The sequence below is a fragment of the Talpa occidentalis genome, unplaced genomic scaffold (genome assembly GCF_014898055.3).
Source record: "Talpa occidentalis isolate TD23 unplaced genomic scaffold, MPIMG_talOcc4v2.1 talOcc4.17, whole genome shotgun sequence".
Classification (NCBI taxonomy): Eukaryota; Metazoa; Chordata; class Mammalia; order Eulipotyphla; family Talpidae; genus Talpa; species Talpa occidentalis.
The window spans coordinates 43,343,823-43,366,840 of NW_023601754.1; the positions used below are offsets into that span (position 1 = coordinate 43,343,823).

Here is a 23,018-nt window from a genome sequence, read left to right on the forward strand (position 1 = left end):
TCTGGGGGAGGTGTGACCAATTCTTTTACATATTCTTTGAAGAGATGTGTAAGAAATTGCTTGTACTAATAGGTACAAAGTAGCTAGTGCTTATATTTACTATTTTATTTAATTTGGAAAGTGATTATTCATTTTAATACATTTGGATATTTTCCTTTCCCTATTTTTAAGGAAATTTTGTGTGCTCCAGTAGGATTCCCAAGATTCTTTGGCACTGTACTTCAGATATGCTCATTTATCCTTGTCTGTGTCATAATCTTGTCATTTCAGCCAACTTGTTTTTTTTTTTAAAAAAAAGATTTTATTTTTTATTTATTTATACAAGCACTGGGTATAGTCAGAAGTGCGGGAGAGTGAAAGAATTTACCAGAGCCAGAACGGAGAGCAGAACAGGCAGACTGACAAAGTACACTGCTGAGGGGAGCAGCAGGCAGCAGGAGAGGTCTGCCGGGCAATGGACCAGCGCTGCAGAAGCTGTGGGCAGCTTCGCAACCCAGCGCTCAACCACTGCGCCACCGGGGAGGCCCCTCAGCCAACTTGTTTTTATGTGTTGTCCTTTTAATGTAATTCCATTTTGAACTTGAGAATTTTTTTCTTTGCATTTACAAATACTACATGGGTTTGTAATTTCAGGTGCCACTGACATTCAGTGATGTTGCCATAGACTTCTCTCCAGAGGAATGGGGATGCCTAAACTCAGATCAGAGGGATTTATACAGAGATGTGATGTTGGAGAATTATACTAATTTGGTCTCAATGGGTAAGGATGTCTCTCTGAAATGATGTAGATTCTGATTTACTCAGGCTCAGTGGAGATCTAAAAGGCAGTGTAAAAAGATCCCTTAGTAATTCTGATCCACACCTACATGTGAGAACTAAGGAGTTTTTCTCTGCCTACTCATAAACTTTATATTCTCAAGAACTTTCATAATATTCTGAACTTTCATAATATTCTTCTTGCCTTTTTCTAAATTTATTTATTCATACAAGCACTGGGTACAGTCAGAAGTGCAGGAGGGTGAGAGAATTCACCAGAGCCAGAGCGGGGAGCAGAGCAGGCAGAAGGACCGAAGTACACTGCTGAGGGGAGCAGCAGGCTCTGCAGGAGAGGTCTGCGCACCATGTGGGACCCTCGCCCGGCGGCTGGGGACGGCCGGGGATCCAACCGGCACTGCAGAGGCTGAGGGCAGCTTCGCAACCCAGCGCTCAACTGCTGCGCCACTGGGGAGGCCCCCTTCTTGCCTTTTTAAAATTTCATGAGGGCCTCTGTGGTGGCACAAGGGGTTAAGCATCAGCATATATATATATATATATATATATATATTTTTTTTTTTTTTTATAGAGGCATGTTTATTTATTTATTTATTTGTTTGTTTGTTTGTTTTGTTTACACATGCACTGGGTACAGTCAGAAGCGCGGGAGGGTGAGAGAATTCACCAGAGCCAGAGCGGGGAGCAGAGCAGGCAGAAGGACCGAAGTACACTGCTGAGGGGAGCAGCGGGCGGCAGGAGAGGTCTGCGCGCCATGTGGGACCCTCCTCCGGTGGCCGGGGAGCAGCCGGGGATCGAACCAGCGCCATAGAGGCTGCGGGCAGGTTCGCAACCCAGCGCTCAACCGCTGCGCCACCGGGGAGGCCCAAGCATCAGCATATAAAGCAATCCACAGCTACTGAAGCAGGAGCTTGATCCCTGGCCAGAGAGCTACCGACATGGCACAGTAGACCTCTCCTGTCTCACCTGCTGCTCCCCTCAGTAGTGTATTTCTTCAGTTTGCTTGTTCTGTTCCCCACTCTGTCTCTGGTGAATGTTCTTACCACCACCCACCCCCACGCCTCTGGCCTACATCCCAGCTCTTGTATACATAAATGAATAAATTTTTAAAAAGTAAAATTTCATGACAGTATTTGATATTTATGAAACTTTAAGTTCTAATGGATATGCTTTTCTATTTATCACTGTTTTTATTACAGGAGTTCCCCCATCACTCCCAGTACAGGAAAATAGGATTTGCTTGTGTTCTCATTTTCTTCCAGACTTTGATTTCACTATGGAGACCAATAAGTTATCTTCAGGAAGAAGCAGTTATGAAGTACATTCATGCCTTCGGAAGACTATGAGTAAAACTTTCAACCTTATGGGGTTTCTTTTCAGAAATGACTCACTGTGCAAAAGTGAATCTTGGAAACAAGAGAGACCTACAGTGCGATGTTTTAGTCAAATGCTACTTAGGAAACATATATTATCCTCTCTACCTCAGAGAATTCACAAGAGAGAGAAATCATATGAATGAAGGGAATGTAAGAAGGACTTCAGAAAATATTCACAACTTACTGAACATCTGAGGAACCATGATGGTGTGAGACCTTATGAATGTAAGAAATGTGGAAAAGCCTTTATAGTTCAACATTTTATTAGACATGAAAAACTTCACACTAATTTGAAACCCTATGAATGTAATGGATGTGAGAAGGTCTTTAGGTTTTATTCACAACTTATCCAACATCAGATAATTCATACTAGCGTGAAACCCTATGAATGTAAGCAGTGTGGAAAGGCTTTTAGACGTCATTCTCACCTCACTGAACATCAGAAAATTCATATTGGTTTGAAACCCTATGAATGTCAGGATTGTGGGGAAACTTTTAGATTGTACCGACATATTTGTTCACACCAGAAAATTCATCATGGTGTGAAACCTTATCTATGTAAAGAATGTGGGAAGGCCTTTGGTCATCACTCAAGTCTTTATCAACATAAGAAAATTCATTCTGGTGAGAAGCCATATAAATGTAAGCAATGTGGAAAGGCCTTTGTTCGTGGCTATTTACTTATTGAACATCAGAGAAGTCATACTGGTGAGAAGCCTCATGAATGTGAAGAATGTGGAAAGGCCTTCAGCAGGGGCTCAAGCCTTCTTAAACATAAGAGAATTCACAGTAGTGAGAAACTCTATGATTTTAAGGAATGTGGGAAGGCCTTCTGTAGAGGCTCTCAACTAACACAACATCAGCGAATTCACACTGGTGAGAAGCCACACAAATGCAAAGAATGTGGGAAGACTTTCAAGCTTCATTCATACCTTATTCAACATCAAATAATTCATACTGATTTGAAACCACATGAATGTACACAATGTGGCAAAGCCTTCAGTCGTGTTGGAGATCTTAAAACACATCAGTCAATTCATGCTGGGGAGAAACCCTATGAATGCAAGGAATGTGGAAAAACCTTTAGACTTAATTCTCAACTAATTTATCATCAGACAATTCATACTGGTTTGAAACCATATATATGTAAAGAATGTAAGAAGGCCTTTCGTTCTATCTCAGGTCTTTCTCAACATAAGAGAATTCATACTGGTGAAAAACCCTATAAATGTAAAGAATGTGATGAGGTCTTTAATCATAGTGATCGACTTACTCAACATCAGAGAATTCATACTGGTGTGAAACTGTACCAGTGTAAGGAGTGGGAAGGCCTTTAATCATTGCTATCAGCTTACTCATCATCAAAGATTTCATTGATGCTGGGGAACTCTTAATGTAATGAGAGTCAAAAAGCCTTTAGCTATGGCACATCCTTTACCATTAGCACTGCATTACCTAGTGGTGCTATGGTAAAGATTACATAAATTAACGCAAAATATAAGTCCTAGGAAGGACATGTGGCATTAGTATTTGCTTAATAAATATTACCATTTTTTATGAAGATGCTCAAGGTCTCCAAGGACCAGTGTGCCCTAAAATTTATCATGAAGAGGCTGGGGACATACATCGGCTCCAAGAAGAAGAGAGAGGAATTGAGCAACCTCCTGGCTGCCATGAGGAAGGCAGATGCCAAGAAAGACTGAGCTCCCTGCCCCCATGTGCCTAAGTATTTTCAGAAAAAAAACAAAAACAAAAACAAAACAAAATGGAAGAAAACTCCATGTCTTTATTGCATGTTGAGAGTATAGCTGTTATGTGATTTGAAGAAATTTTCTCACAATAAGCTCTGTAATACAGATAACTTGCAAACCACATTCCCTACAGTTAAAATTAGAATTTAACACCAAGAAATTAAAAATTAATACCTTTGTTTTGGCTAACAAAGGTAGCCAAAGACAGATATGGACTTGGACAAGTTTGCCAAGATTTCAAATTTACATAAAAGATTAAACAATGGTACAGTGAAGTTTGGTTTGCTCTGCAACTAAATTCAGTATATCTGATCTATCACTCATGAAAAATATATACATACAGATGCACAAATATACTTACTGCATATAAATATATATTCCATATACCAGTTTACTATGATTTTTAAAAATCAACAATGTCTAGAATGAAAGAGAATCTTCTACGTGACCACTGAAGCACTGTTACTAAAGAAGAGTAATAGTAACCCTATAATTTCCTATATTTAGTCTGTGTACAAATTTCTCCTGTTGCTTAAAAAATGTCTTTTCAAAATGATGGCTTAAAAAAAAGAACAAAATAAGCTCATGCATTTTAAATGATATGAGTTATTGGGTATCATTTGGTCAAAAATTTTATCCTCCACCATTTCTGTGACTCAGACTGAAGCCTCAGAAGTAATATATAGTACAGCAAATTCTATATTTTGGGGCTTACTGTCTTTTTCTTTTGTGAATTGGAGGTTATGTGTACAGGCCTAAGTTTCAGATTAAACATTTTGACAAAACTCCCTCATAGATAATATTATGTACATAATATTGTCAAGTATCAGGTGGCATTGAGGCTTGATCTCCATATATTGACCACCAGCTCTTTCCAGTGTACTGATAAATATTTTTCTTTGCAGTTAATAAGTAATTAATGGAAAGTCACATTGGCACTTCACTTGGAAATATAAAGTCTTATGTATTTTAAATAAATGTAGACAAAACCTCAACTTTTGTTTTTTTACCTTTTCTCATGCTCTTCATTCCTTCCCCATGATATATATTGCTATTTGGTATCAGTTTCCTTCTGCTTTGAAGAACTTAATTTGACATTTTTTTAAAAAGATTTATTTATTTATTTATATATGCACTGGGTACAGTCAGAAGTGCGGGAGGGTGAGAGGATTCACCAGAGCCAGAGTGGGGAACAGAACAGGCAGACTGACGAAGTACACTGCTGAGGGGAGCAGTGGGCACTGCAGGAGAGGTCTGCGCGCCATGTGGAACCCTCGCCAGAGGCCGGGGATCGAACCAGCGCTGCAGAAGCTGCGGGCAGCTTCACAGCCTAGTGCTCAACCGCTGCGCCACCGGGGAGGCCCTTAATTTGACATTTCTTAAGTGCACATCTGATGATGAATTTTGATAGTTGCTCTGATTGAAATTCCTTTATTCTTGAAAAATACTTTTTTCTTGCTACAGAATCTGAGTTTTGTTTTGCCTTTTTAAAAGAAAAGATAGCTGTATAATTGCACTGACTTCTGGCCTCCACAGGTTATGAGGAGAAATTGAATTACGTTTCCTCAGATGTAATGGGCCGTTTTCTCTGGGTGCTTACAAGATTTTCTTAGTGCTTTAGATTTTAAACTTTGAGTATGATGTGCTTTCATATCGTTGTCATTGTGTTAATCCTGTTGGGGATTCTCTGAGCCTATGAAATCTGTACACTTAGACTTTTTACCAAATTTCAGAAAATGTTGGCCATTATTTCTTTAATATTTTTCCCTCCTTCCAAAAACTCACACGTTATATCTTTTGATACTGCTCCACATTACACTGGCTCTGGTATCTTAAATCTTTTTTTCTTGTACCAATTTTCTTGTGGCCATATTATTCCATTTCTTTTTCTAGGAGCAAAATCGCTGGGTCATGGAGTATCAGAAACTGTCAAATTATTTTCTAAAGTACTTCTCCATTTTAGCATCCATCAGCAATGTGAGAATTTCAATTGCTTCACATTCTTGTCCACAGTGAGTCTTTTTAAAGCTAACCATTTTAGTGGATATGTAGTAATATCCATGTTTTATCAATATTTCCCACATGATACTGACCACCTTTCCATGTGCTTATTGGTCATACATATATTTTCTCTTTTGCTATATCTGTTCAACTTTTATCCATTTAGATAGTGCTCTTTGTATTTTTATGATTCACAGATAAAATCTTTTTGATACAATAGATGCTAATCCTTTGTCAGAAATATGTACGTTATCCTCCCTGTCTCTGACTTACCTATTTCTCAAGTTTTTAAAAATAAAGTGCAGCTTATGATCTTTTACAGTTACCTTTGTGACCTGTGTAAAAGATAAATGCCCATGATCACTAATTAGTCTCCTATGTTTTTTTCATAATTCTAAATGTAAAATAGGAAACATGAATGCATCTAGAAAAAAAAACAACCAGGAAAAAAGTCTCAGCACTATGAAACTATCAGCAGCCACTGCAGCCTGAATTCTATCCTTGACCAGGAAGATAACTAACATGGTGCAGCAGACCTCTCCTGTCTCCCCTCAGCAGTGTAATTCAGTCAATCCACCTGTTCTGCTCCCCACTCTGTCTCTGGTAAATCCTCTCACTGCCCTCCACAACTCTGGCCTACACCCCATCTCTTGTATGCATAAATAAATAAATCTTAAAAAAAGCAGAAATTCAAAGACAAGACAAATCAACATACTATACTAGAAAAGTGATTAAGGATCTCCAATCAACCAGTCAGGCAATTTAAAAGAACAGGCAATTGAAATACAAAAACAAAAATACACTGAAACAGGCACATCACATAATATCACTCAAAAGATGTAAAAATTCTAAATAAGATAGTAGCAAATGAGGGCCTCCCTGGTGGCATAAGGGGTTAAGAAGCAACCTGTGAAGCAATCTGCAGCCTCTGCAGCACAAGTTCGATCCCTGGCAGGCCAGGGAGCTATCCACATGGTGCAGTAGACCTCTCCTGTCTCGCCTGCTGCTCCCCTCAGCAGTGTATTTCAGTAGATCTGCCTGTTCTGCTCCCCACTCTGTCTCTGGTGAATCCTGTCACCCCTACACCTCTGGTCTGTACCCCAGTTCTTGTATACATAAATAAATCTTTAAAAAAAAAAAAGATAGTAGCAAATGAAACCAACCAGTGCATCAAAACGATTGCTTTCATGCACTGATTGGTTTCTCTCTCTCTCTCTCTCTCACACACACACACACACACACACACTTTTTCTCACCAGTATAGATTTCCTATACTGGATGAGGCGATAGCTACGACTAAATGCCTTCTCACATTCTTTCCATTCATACAGTAACCAATTAAATACTGTATATTTGCAAAAAAGAAAAGATTAAGTTGCATATGACAAACACAGGAGCCATCCCTAAGTAGATACAACAAAGATTTTTATTCACAAATAAGAAAAAACAGAAGGCCACTATTGGAGAGAAGACGCAAACTGCCATTCCATCATCGCTAAAAACCAGATTCAATGACTAGGAGGTTTAACTTCAGAGTTTTAGTTATAGCTGCATTTTCTTTTTTCTTTTTAAAGATTCACGTATTTATCTATGCCTACAAGAGCTGGGGTATGGGCCAGAGATGCAGGGGGTGAGAGGATTCACCAGAGACAGAGCGGGGAACAGAACAGACCGACCGAGTGAAACACACTGCTGAGGGGAGCAGCGAAGAGACAGGAGAGGTCTGCTGTGCCATGTGTGCTGCTCCCTGGCAGGCCAGGGACCAAACCCACGTATAGCAGCATTTTCTAATATAGTTTCACATCCTTAAAATGGTAACTGGTAATGTGAATCAGGATTTCCAGGATTTGAGATACACCAGACTTAACAAAGTTGAACATTTTTTTCAATGAGATAAGTTGAAAGGTGCTCTTTTGGTTTTTCCTTAAGATTGACTTTAGTAAAGATTGCTTCATATGCTTCTTTTACTGGAGAATTCTTGTGTTTCAAGTGCTATTAAGTACTGGTGTTTTTTGACACTACTTCAGAAGTGCTAGGATAAGGCACCATGTCCACACCTCCTAGTTAAAATGCAAATATGGTACCCAGGAGGAGTGAAACACTAAATGATCAGCAATGATTTATTCTATTAAAATACTCAAAAATATCCTGCTGTGTTCCACTTCATTATTAAAATTGGGTGGAACAAAGCTGTTGGCCACTATATGGCAAATGACTGGTGATGACTCAGATGGTCTGTCTATACTGAGAGGACACAGAGGGGAGGTGCAGGTTAAAATAATTACCGGGGTGAGCCACAGGTACTTGTCAATGCAGAAGTTTTGATGAAACTGACATTTCTGGAAATTAGTTAACTATTAAAGTATTGGATTCAAATATGTGTATAAACTTATTACTTCATCAACATTAGCATGCTTTGATGCCAGCATGGAATCATGACAGCCTCCTGATTGAACATGATTATGAAGCCATCATATGATATGCATTTTCTTATGCTTTTATAGGAATAAGCATATTCTGCTTCTGTTGTCAGCCTAATATTCTATAATATGAACATTCTCCTAATCAGAAATTACAAGTGAAGGATTTCATATTTTAACTAAATCGTATTGTGACTTGTTTCATATTTTAAAGAGTGCTGGTTTTCAAATTATTTCTAGGCAAAGAAAAACTTTGTTTTTAATTTCTAAGCATTCACAGACTAATATTTTTATAAAATGATAATGTGCAGTATCAAATTGCTATAAAAGATTCCACACACTTTTCTTATGGTGGGCAGGTAACAATTTCATGGATGGCACTAGTCTCGGGACAAGAGTTTGAACAGCACTTAATTAAAGGCCTTCCTACAATCTAATTCAAAGGGTTTCTCATGTGGATTAATTCTACCACGTCTACATGCCTCCCTACATTCCTTATATTCATCTGTATTCCAGTAGCAGCAACTCTAATGTGCAGAGCAAAAACAATTAGGTCCTTACCACATTCCTATAAGTGTTTCTAATGAGTATAGATCCTCTGATGTTTATCAGACTTTGCACCATGAATAAAGATCTTCACATATTCCTTACATTTAAATGGTTTCATATCAGTAACACTGATGTTCAATAAGATCATACAGAAATTGAAAGGCCTTTTCCTATTTTTTGAAAATTTGAGATTTCTCAATAATATGAATTTTCTGGTATCAACTAAACTGCCTATACAGGAAAGCTTTTTGCATTCATAAGTCTTCTCAAGACTAAGAATTGTGGTGAACAAGTTGTCCATATACAAAAACAATGTTTTCACTTCTCTTCAATCATAAACTTTCACTAGTATCAGTAATCTCATTTGAGTAAGCTGTCCATATAAAGGCTTTGCCACATTCTTTATAGTTACAGAGTTTATCATTATTGTGACTTCTCTCATGTTGAACAAGACCTGAGCCACAACTGAACACAGTCCCAAATTCCTTACACTGATAAGGTTTCTCATCAGTATGAAATCTCTGATGAACATTAAGCTGATAGCCACTACCAAAGAACTCCCCACATTCTTCACATCCATAGGATTTCTCACCAGAATGGACTCTCTCGTGTTTAATGAGGCTTGAACCCCAACTAAAGGTCTTCTCACATTTCTTACATTTAAAAGGTTTCTCACCAGTATGGATTTTCTGGTGTTGCACAAGGTGATAGCCATGACTGAAGGCCTTCCCACATTCTTTACATCCATAGGATTTCTCACCAGTATGGACTCTCTCGTGTTTAACAAGACTTGAACCCCAACTGAAGGTCTTCCCACAGTCTTTACATTCAAAAGGTTTTTCACCTGTATGGATTTTCTGATGCTGAGTAAGGTGATAGCCACGACTGAAGGCTTTCCCGCATTCTTTACACTTGTAGGGTTTCTCGCCAGTGTGGATTCTCTCATGCTGAACAAGACTTGAACCACAATTAAAGGCTTTTCCACATTCTTTACATTCATAGGGCTTCTCACCCGTATGAAATATCTGATGTCGAGTAAGTTGATGGCCACTACCAAAAGCTTTCCCACATTCTTTAAATTCATAGGATTTCTCACCAGTATGGACTCTCTCATGTTTAACAAGACTTGAACCCCAACTAAAGGCCTTTCCACATTCTTTACATTCAAAAGGTTTTTCACCCGTATGGATTTTCTGATGCTGAGTAAGGTGATAGCCACGACTGAAGGCTTTCCCGCATTCTTTACACTCATAGGGTTTCTCGCCAGTGTGAATTCGTTCGTGTTGAATAAGACTTGAGCCACAATTAAAGGTCTTCCCACACTCCTTGCATTCGTAAGGTTTCTTGCCAGTATGAAATATCTGATGTCGAGTAAGTTGATAGCCCCAGCAAAAAGCTTTTCCACATATCTTACATTCATAAGGTTTCTTACCAGTATGGATTTTCTGATGCTGAGTAAGTTGATAGCCACGACTGAAGGCTTTCCCACACTCTTTACATGTATAGGGTTTCTCACCTGTATGAATTATCTCATGTTTAGCAAGGCTGGAGCTCCAAAAAAAGGCCTTCCCACATTCTTTACATTCATAAGATTTCACACCAATATGGATTTTCTGATGTTGAGTAAGGTGATAGCCACGACTGAAGGCCTTGCCACATTCCTTACATTCATAGGGTTTCTCACCAGTGTGGATTCTCTCATGTTTAACAAGACTTGATCCCCAACTAAAGGTTTTCCCACATTCCTTACACTCATACGGTTTCTCACCTGTATGAAATCTTTGGTGCACAGTGAGCTGATAGGCACTAAAAAACTGCTTCCCACAATCTTTACATTCAAAGTGTTTCTTAGCTGTATGAGTTCTCTCATGTTGAACAAGTTTTGAGCCATGACTACAAGCCTTCCCGCATTTCTTACAAACATAGGGCTTCTCTCTAGTGTGAATTCTTTGATGTGCTGTAAGTGATTTACTTCTATAAGTGGGCATTTTTCCACAACTGATTATCATTTGACTGAAGTACCCCTCTTGATGTCCCTTAAGTCCCTCCAATTTGCTTTTGCACTTCCAATTATTTTTGAAAATGGATGCCTCAAGGCCAAGGATTTTACTTCTTTCTTTTATCTCCCATTGGGAAAAATTTATTTCAAAAATGTCGTTTTCTGAAAATGTATGTTTAGTCTCATATGTTGACTCCAAATCTGAAAGAAAATCAAATACTTTATTTCCATTAGCAGAAAACAAACAAAACCTTTATAGTAGAAATAAATAACAAACTGGAAATAATACATATTAAAAACGAGCTGGGTTAGGAGACTGAATAAACTCACGTGCAAGCATCAAGCCTCTGATTTTTCAGTTCTTGTAATCTCAATGTTCTGATTTGACAGTTTTCTAGAAAATTCTATAGAGATCACTTTAACAAGTCCCTTATGTTCCCATGTAGATGGTCCCTTACTGCAAACTGTGCCCTTCCATCAATCAACTGTTATGTGCCCAGGTGTGCTCAACTTTTAACAACTACGTAGCTTAGTATGATAAACTGGAATCTGGAAAATCCCCAAGTTCAAAACTAAAACCATTAAGTAATCTTTTCTTAATAATTGGTATTGGGCTACAAAACAAATAAAATTCTGTGGTTAAAGCAGTTATTAAGTTCCAAAGCTCTGCTGGAGTTCAAACAAGAAGTGAAATAAAACCAACTAAAGCTAACTAAAACTAAAGCTTAACAAGAAGTGAAAATTAATTAAAGCTAATTAAACTTCCATTCTTTATTGTTCTTTTATTCCCAGTGTCTCCCACAAATAAAAATTTATGGTAGCTGAGAAATGGGGAAAATATGACCTATAATCACATACATAAAAAAGTCAAAAAAGAGAGAACAGATTAAGTGTTGGAATCAGCAGAGAAGGTCATTAAACAATTATGTATGACAGAATCTGGAAGAAAATATGGACAATGAACAGATGGGAAATTTCAGCAGATAAATGGAAACTCTTAAATTGAACCAAGTGGAAATTCTACAACCAGAAAACCCAAACTGAAGCACAAAGAGAAAAAAGACTGAAAAAGAAAACACACAAACCACAGTACCAGATCTTTTTTTTAAACATTTTTGTTTTTTTAAGATTTATTTATTTATTTATTCATACAAGCACTGGGTACAGTCAGAAGCGCGGGAGGGTGAGAGAATTCACCAGAGCCAGAGTGGGGACCAGAACAGGCAGACTGATGAAGTACACTGCTGAGGGGAGCAGCGGGTGCAGCAGGAGAGGTCTGCGCGCCATGTGGGACCCTTGCCAGAGGCCGGGGATCGAACCAGCACTGCAGAGGCTGCAGGCAGCTTCGCAGCCCAGTGCTCAACCACTGTGCCACCGGGGAGGCCCCACAATGCCAGATCTTCGGTCCTTCTGCCTGCTCTGCTCCCTGCTCTGGCTCTGGTGAATTCTCTCACCCTCCCGCGCTTCTGACTGTACCCAGTGCTTGTATAAATAAATAAATAAATCTTTAAAAAAAAAAAAGTAAACATCATCCTATTTAAAAAAAAAAAAGAGTGTCGCCTGCAGCCATGTGCCCTGTCTGTCTTGTCAGGTTTCAGGGTGCAGCCACATGCTCCACTCATATGGTGGGGCAGAGGTTACCAAAGCGGTGTTTGCAAAGTGTGGCAGGGCCTAGGGCAAGCCACAGGGGTAGCACAGGGCGAAAGCAGCCTGGGCGGCCAGTGTGATTTGGGGCCGAGTTTAGGCTTGGGCAGATGAGGCTTGTCATTTCCCAGTTGGGGAGTCTTCGATGACCTGAACCCCAGGGTCTTCATCTTAAAAACACACAAAATTCTTATCTTTTGAGGGCTGGGGTATCAATAACCAGTGTAAAGTGCTGAGAGAGTACTTGGCATATAGGGGACAGTCTGTTCATAGTAGTCGCTGCTACTAGTGCTATTGTGATGTTGATGATGATGATTCTTTGCTGCAGAACTGTTTCCCAGTATGGCACATATGATCCCAATAAATATTTGAGAATGAATGAGTAGATAGCTGAGACAAATTTTCAGAAGGTGTAGCAATTTGCCCATGATATATAAAGGGGATCGACATTCCCATCTAGGGAAAGCCTGGCAATAGTCCTGAGGTCTGAGGATGATTGCTGGCAAATGAGGCTGGTTTGGTCAGTCCCTTCAAGAGGGGCTCCCTTTGCCCTTCAGCTCCCATATTAGCTGCAGTCTTGGGTCTGGAAGGCCCTGTGGTGCTGCGTGCTCTGGTGTCTCTGTCTTCCAGCTGCTGCACAGCCACACTGGAGGCCTAACCTGGCCCGCCCGGGGTGTGCATGCATGTTTGGTCCGCCCTCCAGCTTCAACCTGCCTCCATCCCTGCCCCCCCCAGAATAACCTATCCAAATTATACCAAAAAGGAATCTGTATGCTGGGACCCTGTTTTTAGCTGTATTCCCTGCAAGTGGCCCAGGAAATAACAATTTTTTTTTTTTTTTTAATTTTTGCGTAGAAGAACTGGGATGTAGGAGAGGTGCAGGGGGTGAGAGAATTCACCATAGACAGAGTGGGGAGTAGAGCAGCCAGATTTATTGAAATACACTGAGGGGAGCAGTGGACAATACAGGAGAGGTCTGTTGCCCCATATGTGGATTAGCTCCCCGGCCAGGGATCAAACTCAGGCAGTCTTCATGGTGACAGTGCTAAGACATAACCCCTAGGCTACCAGGGAGGCCCAAGCAATTCTCTCTTAATGAGCATTAAAAATCCCCTGGGGATCTTGTGTAAATGTAGACTGTTTTGCAGGTCTGGGGCAGGAACTGACATGCTGCACTTCTAAGAAGCCCTCAAAGAAACTGATGTTAGGTATTCGTGTAATACTTAACAATAACAATTCTAAAATTTCAAAAACCCATATAAACCAAATCATGGTTTCTGATCACTGAGAAAACAATCAACATTCCTCCCTCAAACCAACAAAACCACTTATCTGGGTCCTGTCATCACCCTCTCTAATTTCTGGCTCTCTATAGTTCCTGAAGCAAGAAGCATAATTTGAGTAGCAAGGACACCAATCATCTACAGAAATGTTGACAGTAAACACAACATGAAATCTGGTTTCTGTGACAATGCTTATGAAATAAATGCCCCACGATGCCAATCCAGCTTTTAAATCATTAAAGAAGAGGCAACTGGGCCTCCCCGGTAGCGCAGAGGTTGAGCGCTGGGTTGCGAAGCTGCCCGCAGCCTCTGCAGCGCCGGTTCGATCCCCGGCTGCTCCCCGGGCACCGGAGGAGGGTCCCACATGGCGCGCAGACCTCTCCTGCCGCCCGCTGCTCCCCTCAGCAGTGTACTTCGGTCCTTCTGCCTGCTCTGCTCCCCTCTCTGGCTCTGGTGGATTCTCTCACCCTCCCGTGCTTCTGACTGTACCCAGTGCATGTGTAAACAAAACAAAACAAACAAACGAGCAAATAAATAAATAAAAAACATGCCTCTATTAAAAAAAAAAAAAAAAAAAAAAAAAAAAGAAGAGGCAACTGCAGGAAGGGCTGGAGGAGTCAGCCCACTGAGGGAACAGAAGATCAAAGCACTTAGTGAACCCATTTCTAAACCAACAAATATCAAAACATTCCTTTGAGAATGGGGAGAAGAAATGCACCAGTTTTCTTCAAAGATGACACTATGGAGATGACGCTGTGGAGATGGAATGCTGAAGAGAGGAAATTCTAAATTACTTCAGGCGAGTGACCTTACCCAGGGAGACCAAGTTACTATAGTTCTCCAACATCACATCCACATATAAGTCCCTCTGAGCAGGAGCCAGGCATTCCCACTCCTCTTGAGAGAAGTCGATGGCCACATCCCTGAATGTCACCAACCCCTAAAACCAAAAATTCACACATTACTTGTGGAAATAAAGACATTGAAGAACTGAAGAAAATATTTCCAAGAGGAACAAAAGAGGACTATGAAGAACAAATTGCAAGAGGAAAATATAACAAGCAAGTAGGAAGGAAGCCTGTGATAAGGAAGGAAATGAGTGCGACTAATGCAGGGCATCTCTCTGTCCAGAAGAATACTGTCAACAGCAGGAAAAAATTTCCTTGATACTCTGAGATAACTCTGCTATCCAGACTGTTTGTTATATAATATAATTTTAGTTTCTCCTCTAGTAAATAACAATAGAGTGAGGGGAAGAGGATGAATCTACAAACATATAACTTGCTATGTGGCTATCCTGTAAAGTCTTTGTAACTGTGAAGGCTACACCATCTTTTCCCTTTAAGCATAAGGGAAAAAATGCATGAAAACTTTTTTCCAAATGTGCTAGAAAAATGATTTCTATTAAATATTATTGTTATGCTTCAAGGAAATATCCTGCTAAGATTATATCATAAGGGGGCCTTTCTGGAGGCTTAGGCGGTTGAGTACCGCACTGTGAAGCTGTCCGCAGCCTCTGCAGCGCGGGACTGATCCCGGCCTGCCAGTGAGAATCCCACATGGCAAAGCAGACCTCTCCTGTCTCGCCTGCTGCTCCCCTCAGCAGTGTATTTCATCAGTTTGCCTGTTCTGTTCACCACTCTGTCTCTGGTGACTCCTCTCACCCGCCTGCACATCTGGCCTATACCCCATTCTTGTATAAATAATCTTTTTTTAAAAAAAAGATTCCATCATAAGGGCCTCCCTGGTGGCACAAGGGGTTAAGCACCACTCGATGAAGCGGTCCGCAACCTCTACAGCACGAGTTCGATTCCCGGCCGGCCAGGGAGCAACTCACATGGCACAGCAGACCTCTCCTATCTCGCCCGCTGCTCCCCTCAGCAGTATATCTTGGTCAGTCTGCCTGTTCTGTTCCCTGCTCTGTCTCTGGTGAATCCTCTAGGTTGGTCACAATTCTATGATTCATTCTTTTATTTCTTAGTATTCAGCATTATTCTGGCACACATTCACCGCCAAGATTTTGCATTATTAGGTTGCTCTGTTCTCTACCCTAAGCTTGTTTCTGTCTCAGACTTAGCTTTGCTGATACAAGGAAGGCCAGCTTTCTGGCCCATGCTGACCAGTGTTCCAGTCACTACCTCAACAACCCTCTTGTCTCACCACTGCAGGTTCGGGGGGGTCTCCAACAACCAAGCAATCCCAAATTCCATCTTATCTCTTTGGGAAAACAGGATATGTGAAGTTCCAAACTTTCCTGTGTGGTCCGGTGAGACCCTCATGACTAACTCATCACACCCCAGGCTTGGTATGGAAATGAGAAATTCTGATAAGTAAAATGTTGGAGCCCTGAAAAAGGAAGGTAGGGGTGAAAACAAAAGGCACACCCCAAGACAGCCTGCCATGGATGACAAGGCAGAGCTCAACAGCCCAGGAGGTACAAGTGAGACTCTTTTCCTGGGGGACCACCAGCTGTCTGAGGTCAGGGTATCCTGACTGGCTTCTTTCATTGTTATCTGCCAATCAGCAGCTTAGTGTGAAAAAGAGAAACTGTTGTTTGTGAAGTGTCTGCTATCTTTATTCTCTCCCTCCTTTTCTTCTGACTCCTGTTTGTGGCTTTTTTTTTTTTTAAGATTTATTTATTTTTATATAAGAACTGGGGTACAGGTCAGAGGCACGGGAGGGTGAGAGGATTCACCAGAGACAGAGTGGGGAACAGAACAGGCAGATGGACTGAAGTACACTAGTGAGGGGAGCAGTGGGCGAGACAGGAGAGGTCTGTTGTGCCATGTGGGTTGCTCCTGGCCGGGGATTGAACTTGCGCTGCAGAGGCTGCAAATAGCTTCACAGCGCTGCACTCAACCCCTTGTGCCACCAGGGAGGCCCTCCTATTTGTGCCTTTGTTAGAAGAAGTCAATCTACTATTGGTTTTCCTGACTGTACAAAGATTTTCCCTTAGTACAATGTATAATCTAGTAAAGGTTTTCTAAGATGTCTATAGGGTGCCAGTTATTAACTATATATATTTTCCTTGAGTTATTCTTTGATGGAAGCTCAATTTTTACTCTCAAAAGACTCTTCCTTCACTGCTCAATCACAGTTCTTGATAAAAGACTAAGCACAGAGAAGATGTTGAATAATGTGTTCATGAGTATAATGACAGATTGGAAAAAAAACAAGACACTGGGCTATCTGACACCTCCCTTCACTGGAAAAGAAGGAACTGAGAAGAGAGTTTAAGGACAGGATTCCGTTAGGTAGTAGAGAGTTTTAAGATAATTAAGGGAAAAATTCAAATGACCTATAAATAACAGTATTTTAAGCAGAACCAACTTACCTCAGTCATGGTTTTAGAATTGCAAGGATTAATTAATACTCCATGGGGTTCCTCTACTGGTGAAGTACAGAATCCAGAAAAGCCAGAGCTGAGGAGGGAAAATGAAGTTTTAGACCAGGTGTATGTAAGTGATCCTGTCTTGACTTAAGCTAACAGAAGCTTTTATCTTCTCCATTCCTGCTTCTCCACCACACCTCCCACACTATTAACAGAATCTAAACTTTCACCCTAAACCCCAAAGCCCTTTGGCAGGTAGGTTTCTGCCAGTGCCTCATTCTGGGGATGCCAATAGGGACCTGAGATTGGACTACTCAGTCCTGTTCAGATCAGATCCTGTTCTCTCCATTCCCACCTCTCAGGGCTGAGGAGTCATGTGGCTCAAGCTAGAGTGTTCTTCATGGGCTCAGAACTGAAGAAAGTTGGTCAAGACATAAGAACAAACAAGATGTACGAAGAACTGTGCAAGCAATTGCCTGAGCCTCTAAAGCTAACTTCTTAGTATTCAGAACATTCATGCAATGGAACACTATGAGGCTGGCTAATGCAAGATAGGGGAAATAATCAAAATATACTGTCAATTAAATAAACAGCTTAGGGCCTCCCTGGTGGCAGAAGGTGTTAAGACGCAACGTATGAAGCTGTCGGCAGCCTCTACAGCACGAGTTCGATCCCTTGGCCGGCCAGGGAGCAACCCACATGGCACAGCAGACCACTCCTGGCTCACCTGCTGCTCCCCTTGGCAGTGTACTTCGGTCAATCTGCCTGTTTCCCAATCTGTTTCTGGTGAATCCTCTCAATGCCCACACCTCTGGCCTGTACCCCAGCTCTTGTATGCATAAATAAATTTTTTAAAAATAAAATAAAAAATAAAGTTTACAGAATGTATAATATAAAAACATTTTGTAAAGTACAAGTATATATCAATACAGAATGACTGACAATCAGATATCAACAGATAAACATTTTTGGAAAGTTATACATTTATATATAACATTCATCTTCTTACTATGACCACAATATTCTTTTTCTTTAGGTATTCTGCAATTATAAAGTACACAAAATTGTGTAACCTTGGCCATGTATTCTATTACCTCTGCATTTGCTCATGTCCTGCCTAGAAAAATTGGGCTGAAATTCCCCAAGAAGTATCATAGATAGGTTGACAAAGTCTTGATTCTACTTCTCTGTTTTTTAATGATGTATATAACATATTTCATATAATCATTGTGGCATAGAGTTTTATTTCAGTTTCAGGTGTATAACAGTGACTTGAGATTGGTAGACATGGCAAAATGGTCACCACAGTAATTCTATCTACCACCATTTCTTTTTTCTTTTTTTTTTTTTATTTGTTTGTTTGTTTGTTTGTTTTGTTTATACATGCACTGGGTACAGTCAGAAGTGCAGGAGGGTGAGAGAATTCACCAGAGCCAGAGCAGGGAGCAGAGCAGGCAGAAGGACCACAGTACACTGCTGAGGAGAGCAGCGGACGGCAAGAGAGGTCTGCGCGCCATGTGGGACCCTCCTCTGGTGGCCGGTGAGCAGCCGGGGATCAAACCGGCGCCGCAGAAGTCACGGGCAGCTTCGCAACCCAGCGCTCAACCACTGCGCCACCGGGGAGGCCCTCTACCACCATTTCTTAACAACTTAGACGCTACTATGTGTCAAGGCACTTCAGGTCAAGGAAAACAAAGATCCTCATAATCAAAAGACAAAAATAACTGTATATATATAAAAAAGAAAGAAACTCACCTGACGTGGGTTTCTAATCATGCAACAATCCTTCTTCTCAGGGTCAGGGTCTTTCTTTGAGATGTGGCAGCACGCAGCATGGGGAAAAGGATTCACCAGACATTGCAGCACAGACTGACTTAACTAAAAAAGAAAAAACAAAACAGTTTATAGGGACATATACGCCTTCATCCATACATAATCAAATGGAAATTAGAGTTAGGATGGAATCCATCTCTAAGTTGACAGCAGTTCCTGGGGAGAGAGATCTGACTGCAGTGGCTCGGAAAAAGATCGTTGGCCCCTAGAAGCTCCCCTTCTAGGAATCCTACCCCTGGCATTTCCCCATCACGAAGGAGAATCCTGTCACCAGGACACTCCCAGTCGTAAAACTTACCCCAACACTAACCCTGTGCCTTCTTCTTCTTTTTTTTTTAAATTTATTTATTTATGCATACAAGAACTGGGGTACAGATCAGAGGTGCTGGGGGTGAGAGGATTCACCAGAGACAGAGTGGGGAACAGAACAGGCAGACTGACCGAAATACACAGCTGAGGGGAGCAGCGGGCGAGACAGGAGAGATCTGCCTGGCATTGTGGGTTGCTCCCTGGCCAGCCTGGGATCGAACTCGTGCTGCAGAGGCTGCGGCGAGCTTCATAGGGCAGTGCTCAACCCCTTGCACCACCAGGGAGCTGTGACTTCTTGTTTGAAACGTACACCCTAGAGCTTAACACAGGCCTCTCTTCCAAGCCCTCGGCAGCCCCTCGGGGAGCCCAGAGCACACACGGTCAAAGCAAAACCGCAAGGCCACGCACCCCAACATCCCGTCACACATTCCCAGCCGCACACGGGGTCACGCTGGGAGACACAGCCCGGGGCTGCCGCGCCACCGGTCACACACCGTCCTGCTCAGCTCAAAGCTGCGGACACGACGCGTCCGGTCTACGACCCGGGCCTCCAACCTCCAGCGTTTCGGGGTGTCACCTCCGCCCTCCACTGCTGGTTCTGCTTCGGCTGCGGTGAAGGGCGCTGAGCACCCCCAGTCTCACCCGGCGCCAATTACTTCCTCAGGACACCAGCTCCCCCGGCAGCTGCCAAACCCCTGAGGACACCCGAAAGGCACCCAGCGCTGGGGGACTGTTTGGGCCCAGGGGCTTATGGGAAATAAGCGCCGGAAACGCCTCAGAGCTAGGCCTCCGCCCACCCGGAAAATTTCTGGACCAGAGGTTTCTGGGAAATGTAGTCCACAGCCGAGGCACCACGCGCCTTCCCCGACACTGACCAGGCTAGCTAGTCTTTGCTGGAGCTACTTAGTTCTTGGCTTGTGAGAACCCGGTTGTCTTTGGATTGAAAAACAGTGCAGTGTTCCTAGGTATTTACCCAAAGGACACAGAAACATCAATTCCAAAGAACACCTGCACCCCTATGTTTATAGCAGCACTATTTACAATAGCTAAGCTTTGGAAACAGCCCAAATGCCCAAAAATAGATGACTGGATCAAGAAGATGTGGTACATATGTACCATGGAATATTACTCAGCATTCAAAAAAGATAAACACATGCAATTTGCAGCAACATGGATGGCGCTGGAAGGGATCATGCTCAGCGAAATAAGCCAAAAAGAAAAAGAAAAATACCGGATGGTCTCACTCATAGCAGGAATCTAGAAAACTTAAATAAGGGACCAGGAAAATGAATAACTATAAGAAAGTGAAAATCAAAATCAACAAAAATCTATGAACCAGAGACACTTTTGGGGGGGTGGGTGGAGGGAGGGGAGGGATTGGGGTCAAAATGGGGGGGTTGAAATTGTATGGGGAATATAAAAATAAAATTTATTATAAAAAAAAGATTAGAATGTATCAAAAAAATAAATAAATAAAATACTAAATGAGAGAAAAAAAAAAAAAGAAAAACAGTGCAGTGTTGCCTAGCCTGGCATGTGTTAGTTTGGCTGTCTACTAAACCACTATATTTTCTTGGGAAATTGTGACTGCTGTGATAGTGAGTGAGAGCTAGGGCTTTCATAATCTACAAAATAGAATTGTGTTAAAAAAAATAGAATTGTGTTAGTACATATTCTTGGACCATAACATTTAAGATGCAGAAAAAAATTTGCAACGTATCTGCCAAACGATTTAGATAGTCTGGAATGAATTAGTGATGCTTTATGGGAAAGAATGCTATCAGCATAATTTTTTAAGAAGAAAGAAGAAATCAAAAAGTAACATCCAGCTTCGGAATGACTGAGGTTTCCGTTCTTTTGTGATATTAAGGGAGCATGAGCAGATAACTTTGAAAGCCCTAGACTAAGGAAATAGTCTACTTCCCACTGGTAGAGGCAAGTAAATTAGAGCAGAGACCAGAATTAAAAAATCATATATACTAGTTTATAGGTGGGGCAAGACAAGGACTATTTGAGACTATGTTGATACGTCAGAATGCTGTTTATCCTATTTCTAAAATACATAATTACATCGTTGTATTTTAAATATACAAAACAAGGTTTCTGGTCCTCCCTGGTGGCGCAGGTGGTTGAGTGCAGCGCTGTGCAGCTGTCTGCAGCCTCTGCAGTGCGGGTTCAATCCCTGCTGGCCAGCTGGGGACATACTCCCATGGTGCAGTAGACCTCTCCTGTTTCTCCCGCTGCTCCCCTAAACAGTATATTTCATTCAGTCTGCCTGTACTGTGCCCTGCTCTGTCTCTGGTGAAACCTCTCACCCTCCCATCCATCTGGCCTGTAACCGGGTTCTTGTATGCATGAATAAATAAATCTTTAAAAAAAAACAACCAAGATTTCCATTTCCTAGCCAGGCCTGGTTTTGTTATAGGAGACTGCAACTTGGTCCTTGTTTATTTTATTGAGTTAATCTGATCCTTGTTTTAACCTGGTCCTTGTTTGTAAATTGAGTTAACCCGGTAAAACTCCAGCCAGCCAATACCATTCTTCCTTGGCCTGGTGATCAACCTATGTCCTGCTCCAGTTCTCAGTGATTCAGAGCAGTTGCTACCCTTCTCCAATTGTGTGATCCACAATAAATATTCAATCTTGTTTTTGGCTCTTTCAGAATTTAGAATCAAAGGAAGCTAGACAAGGACCCTTTGGCATCAGCAACAATTTCTCTATTACAGCTGGCACTTTTGAACCTAAATTTTGTAGTGCCTTCTGATTTTTCCCCCATCTGAAATGGCATAAATAGATGAACAGTTAATTAATACAGTTTAAGGGAAGACAATAAAATTCCTTTTCTATTACAATTTTAAAAGAATTCCCTAACTCTGAAAAAGAGATGGGTTTTTCCTGGTCTTTTTTTGTTTCTCCTCCAAAATTCCCTTTTTTCACTCCAGTTGGTTTCATCACAGTTAAAAGTCCTTAAAACACTTCTCCATCATCATATTCAGAGGCACTGCTTTCACGAATATCATTGCAATCACAAACAAATCTTGAAGCAAAACACGTCCATCAAAAGAATGGATACTTAGATGGCCTATAGAGTGGAGTAGTAAGCAGCAGTGAAAATTACTGAAACTAATAAATATGATGAGCAAAGAGTCATAGAAATATATATATAAACGGTATGATTCCATTCATAGAAATTTATTTTTTTTAAAGATTTATTTATTTATTTATATAAGCACTGGGTACAGTCAGAAGCGCGGGAGGGTGAGAGAATTCACCAGAGCCAGAGCAGGGAGCAGGGCAGGCAGAAGGACCGAAGGACACTGCTGAGGGGAGCAGTGGGCGGCAGGAGCAGTCTGCGCGCCATGTGGGACCCTCCTCCGGTGGCCGGGGAGCAGCCGGGGATCGAACCGCCGCCGCAGAGGCTGTGGGCAGCTTCGCAACCCAGCGCCCAACCGCTGCGCCACCGGGGAGGTATACTTGCAATTCTTAATTAAGAGGTTTGCTAGCTACTTTTTTTTTTTTAAAGTTTTTTTTTTTTAAAGATTTATTTATTTATTTAGACAAGCACTGGGTACAGTCAGAAGCGTGGGAAGGTGAGAGAATTCACCAGAGCCAGAGCGGGGAGCAGAGTAGGCAGAAGGACCGAAGTACACTGCTGAGGGGAGCAGCGGGCGGCAGGACAGGTCTGCGCGCCATGCGGGACCCCCCTCCAGTGGCCGGGGAGCAGCCAGGGATCGAACCGGTGCTGCAGAGG

At 41.6% G+C, this 23,018-nt stretch overlaps 2 protein-coding genes and 1 long non-coding RNA gene across 4 annotated transcripts; 1 reads left to right on the forward strand and 2 right to left on the reverse strand.

Annotated features, from left to right (window-relative positions):
• The first annotated feature begins 2,218 nt into the window (after positions 1-2,218).
• Positions 2,219-3,524, forward strand: ZNF404 (zinc finger protein 404). Its single transcript, XM_037515526.2, is given in 2 exon segments — positions 2,219-3,468; positions 3,470-3,524. Coding segments are annotated over 2 exon segments (1,305 nt in total).
• Positions 3,525-3,720: 196 nt separating this feature from the next.
• Positions 3,721-17,171, reverse strand: ZNF283 (zinc finger protein 283). Its single transcript, XM_054697230.1, has 3 exons — positions 17,129-17,171; positions 14,608-14,734; positions 3,721-11,086 (listed from the first exon to the last, which is right to left on the reverse strand). The coding sequence occupies exons 1-3, from the start codon at positions 17,135-17,137 to the stop codon at positions 9,201-9,203; spliced, it is 2,022 nt and encodes a 673-aa protein (XP_054553205.1). The 5' UTR covers positions 17,138-17,171; the 3' UTR covers positions 3,721-9,200.
• Positions 17,172-17,179: 8 nt separating this feature from the next.
• LOC129146088 (uncharacterized) lies at positions 17,180-20,006 on the reverse strand. 2 transcript variants are annotated; one of them, XR_008552532.1, is made up of 3 exons: positions 19,762-20,006; positions 18,881-19,003; positions 17,180-17,216 (listed from the first exon to the last, which is right to left on the reverse strand). It is a non-coding gene; the product is annotated as an uncharacterized LOC129146088 (long non-coding RNA). The 2 variants fall into 2 exon arrangements; XR_008552531.1 differs by having other exon boundaries at positions 19,676-20,006.
• Between the last annotated feature and the right edge of the window lie 3,012 nt (positions 20,007-23,018).